Genomic DNA, 19849 nt, shown 5'->3' with positions numbered 1-19849 from the left:
CTCAACAGGTGCCGGACAGAGAAAAAAAAAAGTTGGAGACGACGGAAAGGAGGAGGAAGGAGGAAGGAGGGAGGGAACTCCTTGGGTATATTAACTATTGCGGTGCTGCGTTCAGGCACCGAAAGTAGCGTGCGACTCCAGTGAGAGCGTGCGTGTGTGTGACAGTGTCAGACAAATGTTGCTCGCTTGGAGTTACGTGACCCGCTAACGATGCTACGCTAGCCGACAAGTCAGCGTTTGTTGCTAACATTATGCTAACATGCTCTGTCTTCATTTTGTGTGTGTGTTTGATTTTGAATGATGAGCCTTGTGAGGACCACTAACATTTTATACCAGACGTAGTGAGGACATTTTTGACAAGTGAGGACCTTTTGTCCGGTCCTCACAAGTTTTTTTTTTTCATTCTAGAGGCTTCTAGAGGGTCTATATATGCATCTGTTAAAGTTTCGGAGAGGTCCTCACAAATTCACCCAAACTGATTTTTTGGTGTGTGTTTTCATTTCACTTGGATACACACACTTTTTACTCACTGTGTGTGTTTATGTGTGTGTGTGGGCGTGGTTAATGAGAGGAAAAAGTTCATACCACAAAAAGTAAAATGATATTTGAACCAAATTCACTACAGGGGTGAGGACTTTGAATGTACCCATTCAGAGTCCTCAATGCTGCTGTTATTTCAGTTTCAAGTCCACTTTTTAATTCTTTGTTTTTAAAGAAATTGAAGTGGGAAATTGGGTGACATTTGATGTTCAAATGGAACACTAGTTCTTAACGGTGGTCCTCACTCCTTAACTGGAGTTATCCGGACCTCACAAAACCATTGAAACAGGAATATGTGTGTATGTTTGTATGACTAGTCTTGTGAGGACCACTAACATTTTATACCATACGTAGTGAAAATTATGTTTTATGAGGACCTGGGTACAGATTATTCTCATTTTAATGTTATCCTATGGGAAATTAATTTTTGGGATACACACTTTTCACCTTACACACTCTGTCTAGGAACCAATTAAGTTCATAAGCCAAGGTATCACTGTATGTGGAAGAAGTCACTCTTCTTCTTTTGTGGACAGTCGAAAACCACATTCCAGGCCTGCAAAGGCCCACAACATATGTCAGCACTTCTCCATTGTGGAATCCCCCATCGCTTTCTCCCTCTCACTCTCTCAATCTGTTTCTCTCACACACACACACACACACACACGCACACACACACACACACACACACACACACACACACACACACACACACACACACACACACACACACACACACACACACACACACACACACACACATTACTGTTTCAAAGGTTTTGTGAGGTCCGGATAACTCCAGTTAAGGAGTGAGTACCACCGTTGCTGATAAGTTTAGAGAAGAACTCGTGTTCCATTTGAACACTAAATGTCACCCCAAATCCCACTTCAACTTCTTTAAAAACAAATAAATAAAAAGTGCACTTCAAACTGAAATAACAGCAGCAGTGAGGTCTCTGAATGGGTCTATTCAAAGTCCTCACCGCTGTGGTGAATTGGGTTAAAACATCCTTTGGCTTTTTCAGGTATGAACTTTTCCCTCTCATGAACCACACACACACACACACACACACACACACACACACACACACACACACACACACACACACACACACACACACACACACACACACACACACACACACACATATACGCGTTTTTATGCTTTCTGGTGACCACCCTTTCTGCAACGTTTTTTTATATGTTGTCTTTATGGGGACCATGTTTTTTGTCCCCATATGTCAAATGGTCCCCAGGACGTGACTGTGTAAACAGGTTTTTGTCCCCATAACCACATATAAACGAGAGCGCAAACACACACAAACACGCATACGCGTTTTTATGCTTTCTGGGGACCACTTTTCGGATCATCACTACTGGCGACCACCCTTTCTGCAACGTTTTTTTATATGTTTTCTTTATGGGGACCATGTTTTTTTGTCCCCATACGTCAAATGGTCCCCAGGACGTGACTGTGTTAACAGGTTTTTGTCCCCATAACCACTATAAACGAGAGCACACGCAAACAAACACACACACATATACGCGTTTTTATGCTTTCTGGTGACCACCCTTTCTGCAACGTTTTTTTATATGTTTTCTTTATGGGGACCATGTTTTTTTGTCCCCATACGTCAAATGGTCCCCAGGACGTGACTGTGTAAACAGGTTTTTGTCCCCATAACCACATATAAACGAAAGCGCACACACACGCAAACACACACAAACACGCATACGCGTTTTTATGCTTTCTGGGGACCACTTTTTCGGATCATCGCAACTGGCGACCACCCTTTCTGCAACGTTTTTTTATATGTTTTCTTTATGGGAACCATGTTTTTTGTCCCCATACGTCGAATGGTCCCCAGGCCGTGACAGGTTTTTGTCCCCATAACCACATATAAACGAGAGCACATACACACACACACATAAAAACACACAGTGAGTAAAAAGTGTGTGTATTGTATCCAAGTGAAATAAAAATACACACCAAAAAATAAATTTGGGTGAATTTGTGAGGATCTCTCTGAAGCTTTAACAGATGCATATATAAACCTTCTAGAAACCTTTAGAATGAAACACTTGTTAGGACGAGCCAAAAGGTCCTCACTGGAGCGTGTGGCTGCCGCTGCTCACCCGCAGAAAAACTGATCCTGTGACTGTAAAGTGACCTTGAGAGTTTTGAAAGGCGCTTAGAAATGAAAAGTATTATTATTATTATTACTTGTCAAAAATGTCCTCACTACGTATGGTATAAAATGTGAGTGGTCCTCACAAGACCAGTCATACAAAGGCACACACACACACACACACACACACACACACACACACACACACACACACACACACACACACACACACACACTTGCGTAGCCCTGTCTACTGGACTATTTTGTCTTGTCTGATTGGTGCTTTCACGGTGGTCTGGCCGAGACGTGTTTGGGCTTTGATACACAGACGTACAATAAACAGAGCAAATTAGAAACAAGGCCCCGTTTTTTTTTTGGGGGGGGTGGGGGTGGGGTGGAGGGTCATCTACGATCACAAGGGGGCAACCCTTTGATGGGAATTTATACAAGAGGGAGACAGATCCTGTCAAACGAAACCTTTTTAATGGCGGAGTTGTTCTCACAGAAGGTGAAATGTGATCCAAACAGTAGTCGTGTTAGTTTTCATGAAAACGAAAAAGAAACGCGTTTGAGTGAATGCTTGATAAAACACGTTTTGTCTTTGTTTGTGTCTTGGCTTACAAACTTCATTGGTTCTCTGAAAGTGTGTGTAAGGCGAAAAGTATGTATACCAAACATTAATTTCCCATAGGAAACCATTAAAATGAGAATAATCCGTTCCCCAGTCCCCATAAAACATAATTTTCTATAGTATGTATACCAAACATTAATTTCCCATAGGAAAACATTAAAATAAAAATAATCCGTTTCCAAGTCCCCATAAAACATAATTTTCTAAGCCTTAAAACTACACACACTATACCATATATTATGTATTATAAATTTTCTATGGTATTATAATTAAAGAAATAAACTGTACTCGTTTTATTTACCTTTGTGATAGCTGTTGATGGAATGGATAGTTTTCGGCATAAAGTGTCTCAAGCAGCTGTGGGTTGTACATCTTAGATGTTGTGATATTGCAACAGATGCAGACAGACACGCTAGAAACTTTATTAATAGCTGGTTCCCTTGCTTGTATGTTCTCTTCAAATTGTACAGATGGCTTGTGCGGGTTATTTGTGGAGCCTGATTGATGGGATATTTTAACCTTGCAGTCTACACTCTGCCTTTGAACTATCAATTTTTACTATCAGTTTTCTATCCATTTTCTCACCGTTTCACTTTTTTTTTTTTTTTTTTTGTTTCAAGCTCTGTCGTCTCCCGTCTTCGTGTCTGTTTCTGTAACCCCTCCCCCCCCTTGCTCCCTGCTGGGTGTCCTGCAGCGTGTGTCCCCTCTCTCCTCTATCACAGAACTTGACCAATCATGCGCAGCTTTAACCGAAGACTAGGGGCGGGGAATAGAGGGGAAAAAAGCCGGCGACCATTTAAGGGGCTCCAAGAACCGGCTCGTTCGCGAAGGACACATCATTCATTGTGGCGCTCCGTGTGTTTCCCGAAAAATAGTTCGTCTGCCAAGATCATATTCTCGCGAATTTAATGTTCGTAAGGTGAACAGTTCGTTAGCTAAAGCGTTCCTAAGCCGAGGTATCACTGTATAATAATAATTAAAATAATATTATTATAATGTATTTATAAGCACCTTTAAAAAAATCACACTTTACAGGCACAGACTAAGAATTTTTTTTCTGCGGGTGAGCAGTGGCAGCCACATGCGCCAGCTGCTAAAATAAAATTCAAATGTGTCTATTTTAAAATGCGAGTAATTCTTATAATTAACTCATAAAATTAGCATTATTTTCCGGTAACGCATTAATTGAAACAAACCCAATTTGTGATGAGAAGTATCAATGGATGCTACAGCTTCGTGTTTGCTTTTAACATTTAGCTTGTAGCAGATGTGCATATTCCACCATGACATCCCTGATCCACTGGTGAAAAGGATGCTTTGATCCTCTTCTCTTTCATCGACAATTGCTTCAGACAACAGCTAGCTAGCTCCTAGATAGCTAACTGATAGCCAGCCAGCTAGCTAGCTAATAGAAAGCTATCAAGCTAGCCAGCTAATAGATAGCATGCATCTATTTTATCATTTAGCATGGTCAGTATCATAGAGTAAAATGTCACAAGGAAAAAGTATTTTGAATGACTGTCTGTGTCTTCTGTGTTGTTTTTTTGTTCTTTTGATTCCAAGATGGCGCCGAGAGACTGGCTGCCTTTACAGCAGGTCCTGTATTTTGTTTTTCTATTTCTTTCCCGTTTCCTGTGAATTGTAAATCCATAAAAATTGATTTATGTTATATTTTCAAAAATGAAATTACTTAATTTACATCTATTTTAAGTGTTTATTTCTTCTTTTTTTATACAAAAAAATGCAGCCCTTGAGAACAAATTCCTTACGCATACCTGATCGTCAGATGTTGCCTTCAGGGACAATGTTTATTATTTTTCCTTCACAAAATACCCCAGTGGCGATTCCAAACGTGCTATGTGTTAAAATCCAGTGTATATATATTACATCCACGTGAACACACCAATGCATACATTATGTATGATCCAATGAATTTGCTTTCCCCCACGGAATACATAACTGGGGTTTTTAAGTTTCCGTGACATGCCTGAAGCGACCCGGAAGTGCGAGCGTTTCTCGCTAAATGATTCGTTCTCAGATAGTCACGTGATCGCAGTGGCGCGGAAATGAGGAGTGGGCGCGGCTGATTCTCTCTCCGTGGTGCTGATGAAGACTGGGGGAGGCGGGGCCAGAGGGGGGGTATGTTGGCCTTCTGCGCAGCCATTACTGCGCATGTTGCATGACAGGTGCTCGCGCGCGAACCATCCAGCGAGCCTCCATCTTGAGCTACTTCGAGCAGGCGAAATCTACCCACCCGCTACAAAACAACAACAAATGCAACAGCGGTAACGCAGCCATTATGGTGCTTGAACTTGATAATGTGACTCCCCTTTAGAGACGACAGCTATCCGAAGAAGGAAGCGTTCAAGCCCCCCCCCACGCCTCCCCCACTCGGGGAAGGAGGATGGAAAGAAGCGGCAACGGCTGGTTGGGAAGGCGCCATTAACGCCAACTAGTCCCAAGCTTGCTTTCACTGCTCGGCCTCGAGGAGTTTTTCGACAAACGTTTGACAAGTGACGGGTAAGAACTTGTTTTAACGTAATGGTCGTAATGTTTACGTTCGTGACGTGTCTTGGCTGCCATTTTAGGAAGGTAAGGAGGAAGAGAGGGCGCTCCCCCTGTTGACATGGTTGCGTGTGCTGGCAACTTCACTTTACTGTCGGGATGTGACAAAAACTTTCAATAATAATTCATCACACATTTTCTCATATTGTGATACCTTAGTTTACGAACTTAATTGGTTTCCAGACAGAGTGTGTAAGGCGAAAAGTGTGTATCCCAAAAACTAATTTCCCATAGGAAACCATAAAAATGAGAATAATCCGTTCCCAGGTCCCCATAAAACATAATTTTCTACTTTCTAATTATCTAAGCCTTAGAATTCCACAAAATATACATTATTTTATGTATAATAAATGTGCTATGGTATTATGATAAAATAAATAAACTGTACTATATAATAAAGTGGTTTTATTTACCTTTGTGATGGTCGTTGTTGGCTTGATGGAATGGAGTGGATGGTTTTATCAGCATTGAACACTTTATATGAGGAACGTAGCCTTCTTCTTTCACCATCTTGAGGAATGATCCCTTGTAGGTGCTTTCTCTGCGATAATTTTACCTAGTTCATCATCATTTTTTTTCTGTTTAGCTGGGTCGATAGCTTTTTGCATCAAGTGTACAGATGGATTGTGCGGGTTATTTGTGGAGCCTGATTGATGGGAATTTTAACCTTGCAGTCCACAGTCTGCATTTGAACGATCAAAGTTGAAACAAGTCCAAATGTCACTGGTTTCTATCCATTTTGTCACTCTCTCTGTCGTCTTCCTGTGTCTTTAACGTTTAAACCACCTCCCCTCACTGCTGCGTTCTTGACCAATCACGTGGCTTTAATCAAGGACTGGGGGCGGGGAATAGAGGACCAAAACAAGCCGGCTGCCATTTTCTTGTTAGGAGAACAGGCTCGTTCGCGAACGACACATCAATCACTGTGGCAGTTCCGTGTCTATCCCGAAAAATAGTTCCTATGCCAAGGTACAATTTTCATAAATTTAACGTTCGTAAACCGAAAAGTTCGTAAACCAAGGGGTTCGTAAACCAAGGGCTTCGTGAACCGAGGTATCATTGTAATGGAATTTTAAATTTTCAAAATATGAGGGGATTTTCTGCCTGTTAAAAAAAATGAAAATCTGTGACTGAGTTATTTATTACAGTTTACACTTTATTACATTATTATTATTATTATTATTATTAATAATAATTAAATGTTGCAGCTAAATAATAATAATAATAATAATAATAATAATAATAATAATAAATAATTTCATTTATTAGCAGCTTTCAAAACTCTCAAGATCACTTTACAGTAACAGGATACATTTTTCTGTGGGTGAGCAGCGGCAGCCACACGCACCAGCGTTCACTCAACCCGGAAATAACTCAAATAGATAGAATGCTAGCTAGGTAGATAGCTAATAGAGAGCTAGCCAGCCAACTAGACCGCTAATAGCTAGCTAATAGATAACTAACAAATAGCAAATAGACAGCTAGGTAGGTAGCTTGATAGCTAGCTCGACTGTCATAATTTATGAAATAACAGGATTTATGAATGGCAGTGAATGAGTTCAACAGAAGTCTGCCGTTGTGGGTGAATTCAAAGGGATTTAGCAAATTTGTCCAAATGATTTCCTGTCAGATGTACGGGATGGATTGGAGTACCAACGTTCATGAATGATTCATGTTTTTCGTTGCTGTTATATTGACCTTGAAGTCTTAATACAGCAAGTGCATATCATGTCTGACTCCACCGTTCCATGTGACATGGTTAGCTCTATGAACACTGACGTGATCAAACAGAACAAGGGCGATCTTGTACTTACGTCTGCCAGAGGCAAAGTCACTCGTGAAAGATTTCTGGTTGGATCAAATGCTTGAAGGCATGTACAGCAACGTTTTTATGATTTGTCACCAGCATTTTTCTTTTGATGCACTACAGTCTATTCTCAGACGTTAAACTGTCATTGTTTCTTCAATGAAAATGTGAATGGACTTGTAGTCAGTGGAAGAACTGTTGAAGACAGTGTTTAAGGCAAAAAGTGTGTATCCCAAAAATTAATTTCCCATAGGAAACCATTAAAATGTGAATAATCCGTTCCCAGGTCCCCATAAAACAAACATAATTTTCTACTTTCTAATTATCTAAGCCTTAAAACTAGACAAAATATACCTTATTTAATGTATGATAAATGTGCTATGGTATTGTAAGTCTGTATAAGCTCTCAGTCGTACAGGAATGGTCCATCGATGAAAAGGTTTCTTCAGCCATCATCTGTACTTCTTTGAAGGTGCCGGACGTTTCGCTTCTTATCCAAGAATCTTCGTCAGCAAAACGAAACCATTTCATCTATGGTATTGTAACTAAAGAAATAAACTGTATTGTATAATAAAGTCGTTTTATTTACCTTTGTGATGGTTGTTGATGGCTTGATGGAAAGGATAGCTTTTTGTCTAAAGTGTCTCTTGAAATAAGGGCGGTTGTACAAAAGACAAATACTGGCCCCTCGTGGATGAGAAACAACATTGCTAGCGGTCTGACCAGTTCTTCACCAGCAGCAAGAAAGACCAAAACCTGAACAAATTCGGGAATGGCGCTGCACGCCATATTTTCAATTGCCAAATAATTTCTGGAATGTCAGTGAGTGAGTTAAAAGCATCAAAAGTATGTGAAATGTAACTTAGGCAATGGACAAAATAGCATACAATTACATTACAATTTGATCCTTATACCTCATTTCAATTCCTAAATGATATGGGTCTGGAGTTATATGAGCTTGAAATGAGGACGTCTGTCCAAAATACAATGCGATACATACATATTGGTTTATATAGCACTTTAACAACAGCTGAAGCTGGAACAAAGCGCTAATATGGGAAAAAAAGGAAATGTTTCCCCCTTGTGGAAAAGAAAAAAACATTGCCAGATGCCATGGCCAGCGTTTTATCGGCACCCAAGCATCAAAAAACAAAAACCGAATAAATTCGGGAATGGCGCTCTATGTTATATTTTCAATTCCCGAATAAATTCGTGTTTGGCAGTGAATGAGTTCAATAAAAAAAAAAAAAAAAACATTAAATACAACACCTTTTGAGCAGCCATTTTGGGTACAATGTTATATGATTTGACCTCCATCTTAGCAGCTCAGCCGAGTTAAAACTGCAGCATACTAACAATCGTTTTAAATTGTCTTAATTTGTATTTTCATACACATTTCAGACTCCATGATGACACGCAGGATGGGTGTCAAGAAGATGCTGGTGTTTGTGGTCCTCTTGGTCCTTTGTGTTTGCTTCCAGGAAGCATCTGCCAAAGAAAAGGGAACAAAGAAGGGCAAGAAGAAAGGGAAGCAGGTTTACTGCCCGTCGTAAGTACAGTAAACAAACACAACAAGTAACACTTTGCTGTGCATTGGTTACTATTATTATTTCGTCAAAATCGAGCAACTTTGAAGTCGCTCTTTAATTCCTGTCAAGTACTTGAAATGCTAAAAAAAAGCCACGTTTATTACACAGTGAGACCTCAACTTACACACACCTTATCTTACAAACTTTTCGTCTTAAGAACCTCTAATTTATGAAAATTAAACCTTATAATAAACACTATTTTCATAATACACACCCACCACGGCTGGCGGAGTGATCTTCGGCGGAAGCACACGATCGAACAGCGCTCCAGCCGGCGCTATTTTGCACACCCCCTCTCATTGAATGCACACGTTGATCGCCTACTTGGAGCTTTTTGCTGATAATTTTACTATGATGGGACCGATAAAAACCACAATGCAGTGTATTTTTTTCATTACAATACAATAGCACATTTATTATACATAGAATAAGGTATGTTGTGTGTAGTTTTAAGGCTTATTTAGTTCAAGACTATATTTTATGAAAACCCGGGAACGGATTATTCCCATTTTAATGGTTTCCTATGGGAATTTTTTTTTGAGATACACACTTTTCGCCTTACACACTCTGTCTGGGAACCAATTAAGTTCGTAAGTTGAGGTCTCACTGTATTTGATAGTCACATTTAAAAAAAATGTGATTCGTTCAGAGTCATTAAGAAGACATGTCAGGATTTCAAAATAAGAGCTCAGCCAATTTGTGTGTTTTTCTTATTTTATTTGAAAGAAAGAAATTTGGCCAGCTCTCTAAACAATGAAAACATCAAGAAATGCAACATAGTTATACCTTGGTTTTTCGAACCCCTTGGCTTACGAACTTTTTGGTTTACGAACATTAAATTTAAGAAAATTTTACCTTGGCATACAAACTTTACTTTGGCATACGAACTTTTTTCGTTAAACGGAGCTGCCTCTATGAGTGATGAGTCGTTTGCGAATGAGCCTGTTCTTCTAACAACAAAATGGCAGCCGATTGCTTTCTTGTTACTCATCCAGTTAAGAATATGATTCAAATACAGTGAAACCTCTGTTTACAAACCCCTTGGCTTACGAACTTTTCGGTTTACGAACGTTACATTTATCAACATTTTACCTTGGCATACGAACTATTTTTCGGGATAAACACACAGCCGCCACAATGAGTGATGTGTCGTTCGCGAACGAGCCTGTTCTCCTAACAAGAAAATGGCAACCAATTGTTTTTGTCCTCTATTTCCCCGCCCCCGAAGACTGGGGGCGGGGAAAGCCACGTGATTGGTCAAGAACGCAGCAGTGGGGGATGAGGTTACAGGGAGAGAGAAAGTGAAGCTGTTCTCCAAAAAACAAAATGGCGTCTTCAGTTAAAGCCATGTGATTGGTCAAGAACCCAGCAGTGGGGGGGGCTAAGCATTAAAGAGGCAGCCAGACAGGGAGAGAGAGAAAACACACACACACACGAAAGGAGATGACAAAGTTTTAAACCAAAAATCAAAAGTGAAAAATAAAAGAAAAAACATAAGAAAAGGTTAGAAAATGTAGAGAAAATAGTGACATTTAGACTGATTGATGAAGAACTAGATACAATTATCACAGAGGAAGCACCTAGAAGGAATCATTCCTCAAGATGGTGAAAGAAGAAGGTTACGTTCCTCATCAAGTGTTTAATGCTGATGAAAGCGGCCACTCCATTCCATCAAGCCATCAACAACCATCACAAAGGTCAATAAAACGACTATTATACGGTACAGTTTATTTCTTTAATTATACAGTAAAGTCTCGTTATATCGATATCGGATATATCGATAGTCCCGGTTATATCGATACTATTTCTATGCACGCACAGAGAAAATTACATGCAAACAGGGTCGGATATATCGATAGTCCCGGTTATATCGATATTTTTTCGGACTCCCTTGAATATCGATATAATGAGACTTTACTGTAATACCATAGCACATTTATTATACATAAAATAAAGTATATTTTGTGTAGGTTTAAGGCCTAGAAAATTATAAATATGTTTTATGGGCACCTGGGAACGGATTAATCTCATTTCAATGGTTTCCTATGGGAAATTATTTTTTTGGGATACACACTTTTCACCTTACACATTCTGGGAACCAATTAAGTTCGTAAACCAAGGTCCCACTGTAATTCTGAAGAGGAAAGCATAAATGTTTGCAATCGATCGGGCGTTCCAGACGTGACGTCATGTCAGGCATCGTCATGAACTCGAAAACAAGACTTCCTGAATATTCAGCGCCAGTCTTAAAACGTAAAATCTAGCTATATGCGGTGGAATCTTTGTAAAATGCGCCCAGTAGAAGTCATTTGAAGTGATTTTACAAATTATGCACGCAATTTGTCCGGTGGTGTCCGTCGTCCTTTAAGAATCATGTTGTAAGACGAATTTGAACCAAAAAAAAAAAAATATATGTGGACAAGTTCACATTCCTGACATGACTGGCTATTTTCCATGAAGTGAAATTTGGCTCCCAAAGAGCCTTAAAATGAAGTGTGGGACGATTAGACTAGAGAGTCTAACATCATCACAGCATCAATGTCCCAACAGACCCCGTGGAGTCCATACACTGTATTTATACATACTGTAATGTGTCCAAATGTATACTGTGTATACGGTATATTGAACCACTACCTTAAATGGTAACAAATGGAGTGTAAGCCGTGCCACATACTTGACGTCTTTTGTGAAACCACTTGGTTTCACTGCACAGTGATACCTTGGCTTACGAACTTAATTGGTTCCCAGAAAGTGTGTGTAAGGTCAAAAGTGTGTATTCCAAACATTAAAATCCCATAGGAAACCATAAAAATGGGAATAATCCATTCCCAGGTCCCCATAAAACATAATTTTCAACTAAATAAGCCTTAAAACTACACACAATATGCCTTATTTTATGTATAATACATGTGCTATGGTATTGTAACTACAGAAATAAACTGTATTGTATAATAAAGTCATTTTATTGACCTTTGTGATGGTCGTTGATGTAGTTACCTCTTGATTATATCCGAGTGAAGTTGGCGTGCTTTCTCGGAGATAATACCCTCACTCACACTGTCCCCTGCGAGCTGCTTTTCGTTAATCCAAATCAACAGAAGTTTTTCAACCTCTTCTATTGTATCTTCTATTACATAAACACCCTTAGCCACACGTAGCAATGGTCGACTTAGCATCCTGGTACATACACGAACGCTAAGTCACAAAAACGCACACCTCGTTCGTGTTTTGCGATGTTTACCTTTGTGATGATCGTTGATGGCTTGATGGAACAGATCGCTTTTTGTATAAAGTGTCTCAAGGAGCTCTGGGTTGTACATCTTAGAAGTTGTGATATTGCAACAGGTGCAGGCAGACACACTAGAAACTTCATTAATAGCTGGTTCCCATGCTTGTATGTTCTGTTCAAATTGTACAGATGGCCTCCGCGGGTTATTTGTGGAGCCTGATTGATGGGATATTTTAACCCTGCAGTCTACCCTCTGCCTTTGAACTATCAATAAAGTTGAAACGAGTCCAAATTTCACTGTGATTTCTATCCATTTTCTCACCATTTCACTTTTAGTTTTTTGTTTCAAGCTCTGTCGTCTCCCTTCCGTGTGTGTGTGTGTGTGTGTGTGTGTGTGTGTGTTTGTGGGTTTCTGTAACCCCTCCCCCGCTCCCTGCTGTGTGTGGCCCCTCCCTCATCTACCACGGATCTTGACCAATCACATGCGGCTTTAACCAAAGACTGGGGGTGGGGAATAGGGGAAAAAAAGATGCCTACCATTTCAGGATCTCCAAGAACCAGCTCGTTCGCAAACGACACATTGTGGCGCTCCGTGTGTTTCCCGAAAAATAGTTTGTATGCTAAGATTATATTCTCGCGAATTTAACGTTCGTAAGGCGAAAAGTTCGTGATCTAAAGCGTTCGTAAACCGATGTATTACTGTATTTGCAGAGATTAGAAAGAAAAGGAGGTTTATCAGACGGGAATGACATGTTTTACTTTGATCATGGCAATGACATGCACACACTGTCAGCAACATTCTTGCAGAGCGTTCACACCGATTTTGTGTGTGGGATAATGTTTATATAATGACATGTAAAGTACTTGAACAAGGGATGTGGGGTGGGGGGGGGGATTCTTTGGCAGCAGCTTTCATTGCCACCCACGAGGGAAGGTTTTCTCTTCTCTGCTCTCTTGCCAGACCTGCTTCTGCTGCTTCTCCGCTGTCCAAACATCCGCACTTTATATGTTGCCGCGGCGGCTATCTAAAAAAGGAAAAATATGATTTTTTTTTTTTGTGTGTAGGTTCTTGATAAGCTCAACTCAGACCATCAATCAGATCATATGACTCACAAACTGGCTATTCAATTGCCCAAGTTGTCATATGCATGTAAATCAAATATGCATGATGAAAACTATTAAAGGAAATTTTACTATCTGAGATATTTTTTCCCCAAATATTTGCTTATTTGATAGCTAGATTGATAGATATTTGCTAGCTAAATTGATAGATATTTGCTCGCTAGATTGAGAATATTTGCTAGCTAGCGAGACAGATATTTGCTAGCTAGCTAGCTAGATATTTGATAGATAGGTAGGTACTGTCGATAGATAGATACTGTATATAGTATAATTATTAGAAAAAAAATGGAAAATGCATATTTCAGGAAAAGGAAAGGCATTCTGTATTCAGTCATGTTTGCATACTTCCGATAAATAGTTTATTTAACCAAAAAAAAAATCACATTCTCAAACTGATCCCCCCCCCATATTCTCAATTTTGGATTGTTGTCACAAAGGATGGGGGATTAGTATGCATTAAAGGACAACCGACGTCTCCGCACAAGTTGTGTCCATAATTTGTAAAATGGCTTAAAACGACTTCTACTGAGCGTATTTTACAAAGATTCCACCGCATATAGCTGTATTTAACGTTTTAAGACTTGTGCTGAATATTCCGGTAGTCTTGTTTTTGAGTTGGTGACGAGTCCGTACGTGACGTCACTGAAGGAACGCCCCTGACTGAAAAAAAGGACGCATTGTATCAGTCCTTCCATCACGTCAATGCTTGTTTGGTCTGAAAACCTCGTGTTGCGCCAGAAGAGGCCGTCCAAGCTCCATATAAGGAATTTATCAGCCTGTGGAAAAGCAATACACTGTCATGTCTACAAGAGGTCGCCGTTTTTCTGCCTCTTTACAGGGACGCTACATTGCAGTCCAGATGCCTCAAAATGACACGGAATAAATTCTTTAATCGAATGCAAACATGTATGCTTTCCTCTTCAGAACTATTTGAATCATATTCATAACTGGATGTGTCACAAGAAAGCATATTCTCCGAATCTGAAGCCATTGTTTTGATTCTCCAGTAAGGCAAGACGTCTTGGCGTGACGTCACAAACTGGGGGCGGGACTTTCTGAAAATGCCCAATTCGCAGCTCAATGTTTTGCAGATTTTCGACACTAAGTCATTTTTATTGGTGTTTTGCATTTGAATAAATATATCATACTGCGTGTTTTGGGTATTTTAGATGCTCTAAAACGTGTTTCTGATGTCAGTTAGGAAACAAAAAAGTGACGTCGGTTGTCCTTTAAGACAATGGACGCATAGATTGTATTTTTACTTGTGTATCACCGTCATCATCCACCTCATTCGACTTGTCAATTGATATCGTAGGTTTGTGCATGTAAAGAATATCGAGGACACTGCTGCAAATTTTTAGCTACAGGCATGTAAAATACTTTCTTCGTTTGATTGGTGTGGAGGCACTCCCCACCAATCAAACCAATCAAACGTTTATCTGACATTCTGAATGAATATGGAAATGATTTAATCCGGTACTGTGATACCTTGGTTTATGAACTTAATTGGTTCCCAGACAGTGTGTCAGGTGAAAAATGTGTATCCCAATAATTAATTTCCCATAGGAAACCATTAAAATGAGAATAATCTGTTCCCAGGTCCCCATAAAAAAAAAAACCTTATTTTATGTTTAATAAATGTGCCATGGTATTATAATTAAAGAAATCAACTGTACTATATAATAAAGTCATTTTATTTACTTGTGATGGTCGTTGATGGCTTGATGGAATGGAGTGTCCGGTTTCATCAGCATTAAACAATTGATGAGGAACGTAGCCTTCTTCTTTCACCATCTTGAGGAATAATCCTTTGTGGTGCTTTTGCTGCGATAATTTTACCTTGTTCCTCATCAATTGTATTCTGTTTAGCTGGGTTGATAACTTTTTGTAACAAGTGTACAGATGGCTTGTGCGGGTTATTTGTGGAGCCTGATTGATGGGATATTTTAACCTTGCAGTCTACACTCTACCTTTTAACTATCAAAGTTAAAACGAGTCCAAATGTCACTGTTTTCTATCCATTTTCTCATTCTCTCTCTGTCGTCTGCCAGTCTTTTTAATGTTTAACAGCCTCACTCTCTGTCTCTCTCTCTGTCTGTAACCCCCACTGCTGCGTTCTTGACCAATCACGTGGCTTTAACCGAAGTCTGGGGGCGGGCAATAGAGGACAAAAACAATCGGTTGCCATTTTGTTGTTAGGACAACGGGCTCGTTCGCGAACGACACATCACTCATTGTGGCGCTATGTGTATATCCCGAAAAAAAGTTCGTATACCAAGGTAAAATTGTCATAAATTTAACGTTTGTAAATCAAAAAGTTCGTAAACCAAGGGGTTCGTAAACCGAGGTATCACTGTACATGGTTTCATACATGGCTGACGCAAGCACGTTAGCCTTTTGAAGTTATTCACGTCCACTTCGGTTCCCACACGGAAGGACAGATTGCATCACTTTACGTCCGTTCCCATTGTTTGGGTTGTTGCATTTCAGCCAGACGCTAATGGAATCCATCACTGGCAGTCCCACCTGAAGTCTAAATTGAAATCGAATGGAAAGCTGGAATGTTGACGGGCCTTTCTTTTTTTTTCCCCCAGGCAACTGTCATCCGAGGATCTGGCACGCGTGCCTGCCAATTCCACCAGTAACATCTTGAACAGGTTACTGATCAGCTACGATCCCAGAATACGGCCCAACTTCAAAGGTAAGTGTGAATGCCTCTTCATCTCCCTCATCTGTCTGTCTGGCTTTCATGAAGGCCGCTGAATTGCCGGTGTTATGCTAATTTCACAACAGCTACTCAGAATGTCTTCTTTTGGATTTATACTCACTCCACTATCGTATATGTGTATGTGTGTTGATAGATATGTGCATCCATATCATTCGCCTCTTGGGCTGTGGGGGTGTTCCGCTAGTTTTATGTAAACGTGAAGCCCCGGAAAAAGTTAAAGATCGCTCAATCTGCTGATTTGTATTTGGATTTACAGTGATACCTTGGCTTACGAACTTAATTTGTTCCCAGACTGTGTGTAAGGCGAAAAGTGTGTGTCCCAAAAAATAATTTCCCATAAGACACCATTAAAATGAGAATAATCCGTTCCCAGGTCCCCATAAAACACAATTTTCTACTTTCTGCCTTAAAACTACACAAAATATACCTTATTTTATGTATAATGAATGTGCTATGGTATTATAATTAAAGAAATAAACTGTACTATATAATAAAGTCGTTTTATTTACCTTTGATGATGGTTGTTGATGGCTTGATGGAATAGAGTGGTAGTGTTTCATCAGCATTAAACACTTGATGAGGAACGTCGCCTTCTTCTTTCACCATCTTGAGGAATGATCCCTGTAGGTGCTTTCTCTGCCATAATTTTACCTAGTTCCTCATCAATTGTGTTCTGTTTAGCTGGGTTAATAGCTTTTTGCATGAAATGTACAGATGGCTTGTGCGGGTTATTTGTGGAGCCTGTTTGATGGGAAATTTAACCTTGCAGTCTACACTCTGCCTTTGAACTATCAAAGTTGAAACAAGTCCAAATTTCACCGTTTTCTATCCATTTTCTAACACTCTCTCTGTCGTCTACCTGTCTCTATAATGTTTAAACCACTTCCCCTCTCTGCTGCGTTCTTGACCACTCACGTGGCTTTAACCGAAGACTGGGGGGCGGGGAATAGAGGACAAAAAAAATGTCGGCTGCCATTTTCTTTTTTTGGAGAACGGCTTCACTTTCTCTCTGTCTGTAAACCCCGCCCCCTCACTGCTGCGTTCTTGACCAATCGCGTGGCTTTAACCGACGACAGGGGGCGAGGAATAGAGGACCAAAACAAGCCGGCTGCCATTTTTCTTTTAATAGAACGGGCTCGTTGTGGCAGCTCCGTGTGTATCCCGAAAAATAGTTTGTATGCCAAGGTAAAATTTTCATAAATGTAACGTTCATAAACCGAAATGTTCCTGAGCGAAGGTGTTCGTAAACCGAGGTTTCACTGTACTCGGATCAGATGAGGGCATTTCCATGCAAAATGCAATCATTTGACGACGTTTCAATGAAGCGTCTCAATTTTCAAAATAGTCTATCAAAAGACATGTAAACGCTAAGCACAATCATCAGTTTGCACGCTTTTCACAGCGTGCGGTGTAATAAATCGTCAGCCTCAAGTCACGAATGTCCTCCAAAAAAACTGGCAAGCGTTTTGACTAATGTCCTCAACAGTTGTCTTTGGTTCAATCCTCGGATCCCCACCGTCCTTGGGGTCCTTTGGCAAGAGCCGTCGGCGGACCCATGCTTCTTCCGCCTGCCTAAACCGAGCGCCTCCCCGAGCGAAACATCTGCTCTCCATTCCATTGACCCCCAAAGTCATCCATTAGCAGCGTGTCATCATCTTTCAAAAAATTGCATTCCTTTTCACCAAGCTTATAAATACCCCTTTGCTTTGATCAGCATTTGAAGCTACTTGAACATCACTAAAAGCAAAACACATGACCTCACCGATGCCATCTTTTGTTTCAAACGCAGGAATACCAGTGGAAGATCGGGTGAACATTTTCATCAACAGCTTTGGCTCCATCCAAGAGACGACTATGGTGAGTATTGACTTTGACGAGCCATATTTCGCTGGATATTAGCTAGCTATTCGCTAGCGAATATGGTATCACTGTATTTTGGTTTATTTCAATCAGGTTTTGGATACTTCACCAATCCCTTTTAAAACACAAGGTGGCCAGCAGGCCCCCTTTTTAAAATTTCCCAGATGCATCCCTGTTGCTCAGCGGATGGCTTTGTTTCTGATCAAGGAAATACACTTGGAATGCGGCATAAATGATTCATAAATTATTCAAGGTCAGTGCTTCTCAAAAAACAATAGCTGCAACTGCCAAAGAGAGATGCTACTCACAAACAGAACATTGGATATTTCGGGATGAATCTGAAATGCACCCGAACCATTACGGGGAACCCAAATTCGAACTCTCAGTGGTCCATTTTGTGGATCCAACACCTGTTGTGAATTTTGCTGTTCAGCTCCATCGTAAAGAAAACACCAGATTGTGCAAAAATGTTGAAACGAACTGTTGAATTCTAAAGTTAAAAGGTCAAATTAAGGTCACCTGTAAAGATGATACGCCCTAACATTTTTGAGTCATGCATTTTTTTTTTTAATAATATACATATACCATAACATTGTTAAAATTCCCAAGGATCAAGAATAATTTCAGAGCCACGTTTTCAGAAGACCTTTGGAGCTACTTATTCCCAATCCCAGTTGAAGTTAAAATATTACAAAAACTAGTACTGTATGTGTATCCAAAAAAGAATAACTTTAGATGTACAGTGAGACCTCAATTTACAAACACCTCAACTTACAAACTTTTTGTCTTACAAACGTCAAATTTATGAACATTAAACCTTATAATAAGCACTATTTTCATAATACACACCCACCACGGCTGGCGGAGTGATCTTCGGCGGAAGCACACGACCGAACAGCACCAGAGGTTAGGTTACTAACAGTCCTTATGGAAGGTGACTCTCCTTCTATAAGCCATCAACGACCATCAAAAAGGTCAATAAAACTTTATTTTACACCACAGTTTATTTCTTTAATTACAGTCCTCATGTAATGCGCCTCTCTTTCTAAACAGCAATTCCCTTTGACATTCGACCTCCAATCCCATTCCATCAAGCCATAAATGACCATCACAAATGTAAATAAAGTGACTTTGTGATACAATTCAGTGTATTTCTTTCATTACAATACAACAGCACATTCATTATACATAGAATAAGGTAGGTTGTGTGTAGTTTTAAGGCTTATTTAGTTGAAAAGTATATTTTATGGAAACCCGGGAACGGATTATTCCCATTTTAATGGTTTCCTATGGGAATTTTTTTTTTGAGATACACACTTTTCGCCTTACACACTCTGTCTGGGAACCAATTAAGTTTGTAAGTTGAGGTCTTACTGTACCTTGCAAAGTTATGAAAGAAAGAGGAAAGGAATGAAGTAGAAAACAAAATACAGGAGCCACTGGAAAGGCAGCCACTCTCGCTGCGCCATCTTGAAGTAAAAACAACTTTGATTCTAAGTCCACTAGCTGCACACTGGGAAATGTTTCTCACATTTAGGTGTCATGTGCCTTGTTATTTTTTCTTTTGTTTGAGTGGGGCATTGAAGCCGATTCCGAAATTTGGGAGAATTTTTGTTCAGATGCCCCGAATTTATTCATAAGTTCATAAG

The 19849-nt window shown here is 39.9% G+C and overlaps 1 protein-coding gene across 1 annotated transcript in view; it reads left to right on the top strand.

Annotated features, from left to right (window-relative positions):
* Positions 1–5454: 5454 nt before the first annotated feature.
* The window catches only part of glrbb (glycine receptor, beta b), a 32231-nt gene continuing 17836 nt past the window's right edge, over positions 5455–19849 (top strand). The window contains exons 1-4 of the mRNA XM_088991114.1: positions 5455–5820; positions 9074–9221; positions 16207–16313; positions 18130–18197. Coding sequence (XP_088847240.1) covers positions 9079–9221; positions 16207–16313; positions 18130–18197 — 318 coding nt within the window. The 5' untranslated portion in view covers positions 5455–5820; positions 9074–9078. The remainder of the gene's footprint in view (positions 5821–9073; positions 9222–16206; positions 16314–18129; positions 18198–19849) is intronic.

The sequence above is a fragment of the Hippocampus bargibanti genome, linkage group LG02 (assembly GCF_051943395.1).
Source record: "Hippocampus bargibanti isolate YZ-2025 linkage group LG02, ASM5194339v1, whole genome shotgun sequence".
NCBI classification, from domain to species: Eukaryota; Metazoa; Chordata; class Actinopteri; order Syngnathiformes; family Syngnathidae; genus Hippocampus; species Hippocampus bargibanti.
The sequence above is the reverse complement of the archived record's forward strand: the minus strand, read 5'-3'. Positions and strand labels throughout refer to the sequence as shown.